This window comes from Myotis lucifugus, unplaced genomic scaffold (genome assembly GCF_000147115.1).
Source record: "Myotis lucifugus unplaced genomic scaffold, Myoluc2.0 scaffold_152, whole genome shotgun sequence".
In the NCBI taxonomy this organism is placed as follows: domain Eukaryota; kingdom Metazoa; phylum Chordata; class Mammalia; order Chiroptera; family Vespertilionidae; genus Myotis; species Myotis lucifugus.
The window spans coordinates 1,705,007-1,710,179 of NW_005871200.1; the positions used below are offsets into that span (position 1 = coordinate 1,705,007).

Below are 5,173 nucleotides of genomic sequence, written 5' to 3' on the forward strand. Positions count from 1 at the left end.
AAATGTGTACTGTGTATAAAAGAATAAATATAAATGAGAAAGAAAATCAGGTGGAAAACAGACTTAAATTTGGTAATGTCTTTATCAGAAAGAGTTTGGGTACTTAAAAAAAGTATCCTTTGAGGAATAATGTAAAGACGAAGTTTACATTCAGAGCGGGAAAAGAAAGTTATGTCAAAATTGTGTAAACATTTTATTAATACCAACATATTCTCACATATTACAGGAAAAACAATATGGCTTTTTCATTCATTAACCAGGAGCATACTATTTTCCAGGACCCCTCCATTCAGAAGAGATGCTGTGGTGCTTTCCTTTACCCACCCAAAATGGAACACAGGAGACTACATAGCTGAAGAAATTACAACCTCCCCACAAATGAGGGACATTCAAGTCTAAGTAGTTTCCAGCTGAAGGAAAATAACCAACAGCTTCTCCACAGGGTCGACTGGAACGGGGAAAACATGAACATCACTAACTGTACCACAGAAGCCAGTGTGGCTGGGAGAGCCAAGACCATCACTGAGAAGATGCTCATCTCCATGACTCTGGTCATCATCACCACCCTGACCATGTTGCTAAACCTGGCCGTGATTCTGGCCATCTGCACCACCAAGAAGCTCCACCAGCCTGCCAACTACCTGATCTGTTCTCTGGCCGTGACAGACCTCCTGGTGGCAGTGCTAGTCATGCCCTTGAGCATCATGTACATTGTCATGGACAGCTGGAAGCTAGGGTACTTCATCTGCGAGGTGTGGCTGAGTGTGGACATGACCTGCTGCACCTGCTCCATCCTCCATCTCTGTGTGATTGCCCTGGACAGGTACTGGGCCATCACCAATGCTGTTGAGTATGCCAGGAAGAGGACCGCCAAGAGGGCAGGACTGATGATCCTCACTGTCTGGACAATCTCCATCTTCATCTCCATGCCCCCTCTGTTCTGGAGGAGCCACCGCCAACTCAGCCCGCCCCCCAGTCAGTGCACCATCCAGCATGACCATGTCATCTACACCATTTACTCCACTCTTGGGGCATTTTATATCCCCTTGACTTTGATACTGATTCTCTATTACCGGATTTACCACGCAGCCAAGAGCCTTTTCCAGAAAAGAGGGTCAAGCCGGCACTTAAGCAACAGAAGCACAGACAGCCAAAATTCCTTTGCGAGTTGTAAACTTACACAGACTTTCTGTGTGTCTGACTTCTCCACCTCAGACCCGACCACAGAGTTTGAAAAGTTCCACACCTCCATCAGGATCCCTCCCTTTGACAATGATCTAGATCACCCGGGAGAGCGCCAGCAGATCTCTAGTACCAGGGAGCGCAAGGCAGCGCGCATCCTAGGACTGATTTTGGGTGCATTCATTTTGTCGTGGCTTCCATTTTTCATCAAAGAGTTGATTGTAGGTCTGAGCATCTATACCGTGTCTTCTGAAGTGGCCGATTTTTTCACATGGCTTGGTTATGTTAATTCTCTGATCAACCCTCTGCTCTACACTAGTTTTAATGAAGACTTTAAGCTGGCTTTTAAAAAGCTCATTAGGTGCCGAGAACATACTTAGATTGTAAAAAACCAAAAGGCATGAATTTGACCAGCCTCCTGAGTGGACGGGGTTAATTCTTGAACATTGTTGGTTCAGAGAGTTTGTAAGTATGTGTGGTCTTGTTTTTTTGTTTGTTCTGTTCTGTTTGAGGCTTGTTATTTGGTGTGCTGTTTTCTACTTCCGGTCCTGTTTGTGGTACATAATTTCAAATAAACATTATCCTACAAAAACAGATATTTCATAAAAGTAGTAGTAAAGTGAACTAGTAAATACTTTTTATTAGCCATTTCAGTGAACCCTGCAATTAAAGAATGTCAAAATAAATCTTTATTTGCAGAATTTCTTATTACTTATAAATCAAATCTCTGATAACTGGTCCTCGTGTGGCATTAAATCCGAGGTTATCGCTCCAAATGCTTACAGATTCCAAGGAGTACTGCATGACTACACAAAGCACACAAAAGGGGTGTGCTGCCATCTACTGCTTGCAGACGTGAGCCAAAACCTTTTACTGTGACTACATAGCTCACTCCTTTCAAGCATAAATAGTACAGATAGCATGCCTTTTCAGTTCCTGGTTATATAAGCTTCATCATTCTCTAAAAAGAACCTAGAATGAATAATTTCCTAGGTCTTTGATTATGAATATAAAACACAAGCAAATAAGAAATAATCTAAATCTATGTTAGTCAGTGTTTCACTATATTACCTGAAAGACACATGGGGTCTCCTCCCATTCTAAGTGTCCCAGCTAAGCTTCAAATACATTCTCTCACTCCAGCAGGATTAAGGTGAGAGTATATGTCAAATTTGGGGAACTCTGACAGCAGCTGAATGGGTGCAGTGTTTAAATGAGGGGATATATTATCTGAAGAACTTTATTGGAGAATGTTACTAATGCAATTGTGCAATTGAAAAAGAAAACTAAAAGTTGAAAATTTATGTTTATAGCAAAAGCCACCCATCAGGAAACAAGTGTGGAATTGTGTCTCCTAAAATCTCCATGGCATCCATGCCAGGAGGCTGGATGGGGGGGGGACATGTGGCCACACAGTGGCCTGACTCAGCCTCCCCTGGCCTGTAGTGACCACTCTAAGTCATGTGGAGGAGCTCATCACTAAATCGAGAGTGATAACAGAGAGGACTGAAAGTTTGTAAATTCTTTTTTTTTTTTTTTTTTTTTTTTTTTTTTGAAAGTTCTGAATGACAAATAACACTTTATTTATAAGGAAAAAGTAATTCTATGACAATAGGTTTTCCATTAGAAACCACAAAGTCTAAAAATAAAAGAACTGTCAACAGAGTCCTATTTCCAGTGAAAATATCCTTCAGCAATATGGGGAAAATCACGGCACCTCAGGAAAGAGAACACAAATGTAAACAAGAATTGATAAAGAATAATATCCAAGGAGAAACCAAGATGGCGGCATAGGTAAACACCTAAAATTTCTGCCTCGCACAACCACTTCAAAAATACAACTAAAAGACAAAAGAGACATCATCCAGAACCACAGGAAGGCTGGCTGAGTGGAAATTCTACAACTAGAAGGAAAGAGAAAAGCACACTGAGTCTCAGAGGAGGTGCAGAAGTAAAGTGCAGAGGTATGGAGGCTCGAGCGCGCGCGGAAAGGGGCTGGCAACTGAGGACGCCAGTGTCTTTTTCAATCGGGAGGGAGGCACTAGCTCCCAACGGCCCTGACTCCAGTTCTGGGTGAGTCTCTGGGGACCCAGACTCATACGGAGAGAAACTGGACTGTCTGACAGCGGGCAGAACTGGAGGGTGGCTTTCTCTCAGAGGTGCTTGCAGCGATTACCAGGACACTGAGATGCAGGGCCTCTTAGGGTAGGACCAAGGAACAGCCATAGCTACTTGCTCTGCCCTGTTGATCCCCTGAGACCCCGCCCCACCCAAGCTGTGCGCAGAGGCTTTTGCATATGAATGGGCTGGCCCTTTGCAATCTAAAATTTTTTTTTTTTTTAATATTTTTTTATTTTTCGCTTAAAGTATTACAAAGGGTATTACATAAGTGTCCTTTTTTTCCCCCCCGCCCTTGACACACCCCTACCCTCCCTTACCCCCCAGTGTCTTATGTCCATTAGTTATGCTTATATGCATGCATACAAGTCCTTCGGTTGATCTCTTACTCCCCTCCCTCCTGCCCCCCAACTCTCTCTGGCCTTCCCACTGCAGTTTGGCAATCAGTTTGAGGCAGCTCTGCCTCTGTATCTATTATTGTTCAAAAGTTTGTAATGGTCTTTATTATCCATGAATGAGTGAGATCATGTGGTATTTTTCCTTCATTGACTGGCTTGTTTCACTTAGCATAATGCTCTCCAGTTCCATCCATGATGTTGCAAATGGTAGGAGTTCCTTCTTTTTAACAGCAGCATAGTATTCCATCGTGTAGATGTACCACAGTTTTCTAATCCATTCATCTACTGATGGGCACTTAGGCTGTTTCCAGATCTTAGCTATGGTGAATTGTGCTGCTACGAACATCTGGTTACATATATCCTTTCTGATAGGTGTTTCTGGTTTCTTGGGATATATTCCTAGTAGTGGGATCACAGGGTCAAATGGGAGTTCCATTTCCAATTTTTTGAGGAACCTCCATACTGCCTTCCATAGTGGCTGCACCAGTCTGCATTCCCACCAGCAGTGCACAAGTGTTCCTTTTTCTCCACATCCTCTCCAGCACTTGTCGTTTGTTGATTTGTTGATGATGGCCATTCTGACAGGTGTGAGATGGTACCTCATTGTTGTTTTGATTTGCATCTCTCGGATGATTAGTGACTTTGAGCATGTTTTCATATGTCTCTTGGCTTTCTGAATGTCCTCTTTTGAAAGGTGTCTATTTAGATCCTTTGCCCATTTTTTGATTGGATTGTTTATCTTCTTTTTGTTAAGTTGTATGAGTTCCCTATAAATTTTGGAGATTAAGCCCTTATCAGATATGACGTTGGCAAATATGTTTTCCCAAGAGGTGGGTTTTCTTGTTGTTTTGTTGATGGTTTCTTTTGCTGTGCAGAAGCTTTTTATTTTGATGTAGTCCCATTTGTTCAGTTTCTCTTTAGTTTCAACTGCCCTAGGAGCTGTATCAGTGAAGAAATTGTTTTGGCATAAGTCTGAGATTTTGTTGCCTTTGTATTCTTCTAGAATTTTTATGGTTTCCTGTCGTACATTTAAGTCCTTTATCCATTTAGAGTTTATTCTTGTGTATGGTGTAAGTTGGTGGTCTAGTTTCATTTTCTTGCATATATCTGTCCAATTTTCCCAACACCATTTATTGAAGAGACTATCTTGGCTCCATTGTATGTTCATGCCTCCTTTGTCAAAAATTAATTGAGCATATTGGTTCGGGCTAATTTCTGGACTCTCTATTCTATTCCACTGGTCTATATGTCTGTTCTTGTGCCAGTACCAGGCAGTTTTGAGAACAGTGGCTTTGTAATACAGTTTGATATCTGGCATTGAGATCCCACCTACTTTGTTCTTTCTCAGGATCGCTGCAGCTATTCGGGGTCTTTTTTTATTCCAGATGAATTTTTGGAGAGTTCGTTCTAGATCTTTGAAGAAGGCCATTGGTATTTTAATGGGAAGTGCGTTGATTATAGATTGCTTTGGGTAG

The 5,173-nt window shown here is 41.9% G+C and overlaps 1 protein-coding gene across 1 annotated transcript; it reads left to right on the forward strand.

Annotated features, from left to right (window-relative positions):
- The first annotated feature begins 288 nt into the window (after positions 1–288).
- Positions 289–1,776, forward strand: HTR1E (5-hydroxytryptamine receptor 1E). The gene has a single exon (XM_023759332.1). The coding sequence runs from the start codon at positions 465–467 to the stop codon at positions 1,560–1,562; it is 1,098 nt and encodes a 365-aa protein (XP_023615100.1). The 5' UTR covers positions 289–464; the 3' UTR covers positions 1,563–1,776.
- The last annotated feature ends 3,397 nt before the right edge of the window (positions 1,777–5,173 follow it).

What these genes read in the sequence shown, in the direction of transcription:
- HTR1E (XM_023759332.1), top strand. Translation starts at nt 465, where the DNA reads ATGAACATCACTAACTGTACCACAGAAGCCAGTGTGGCTGGGAGAGCC.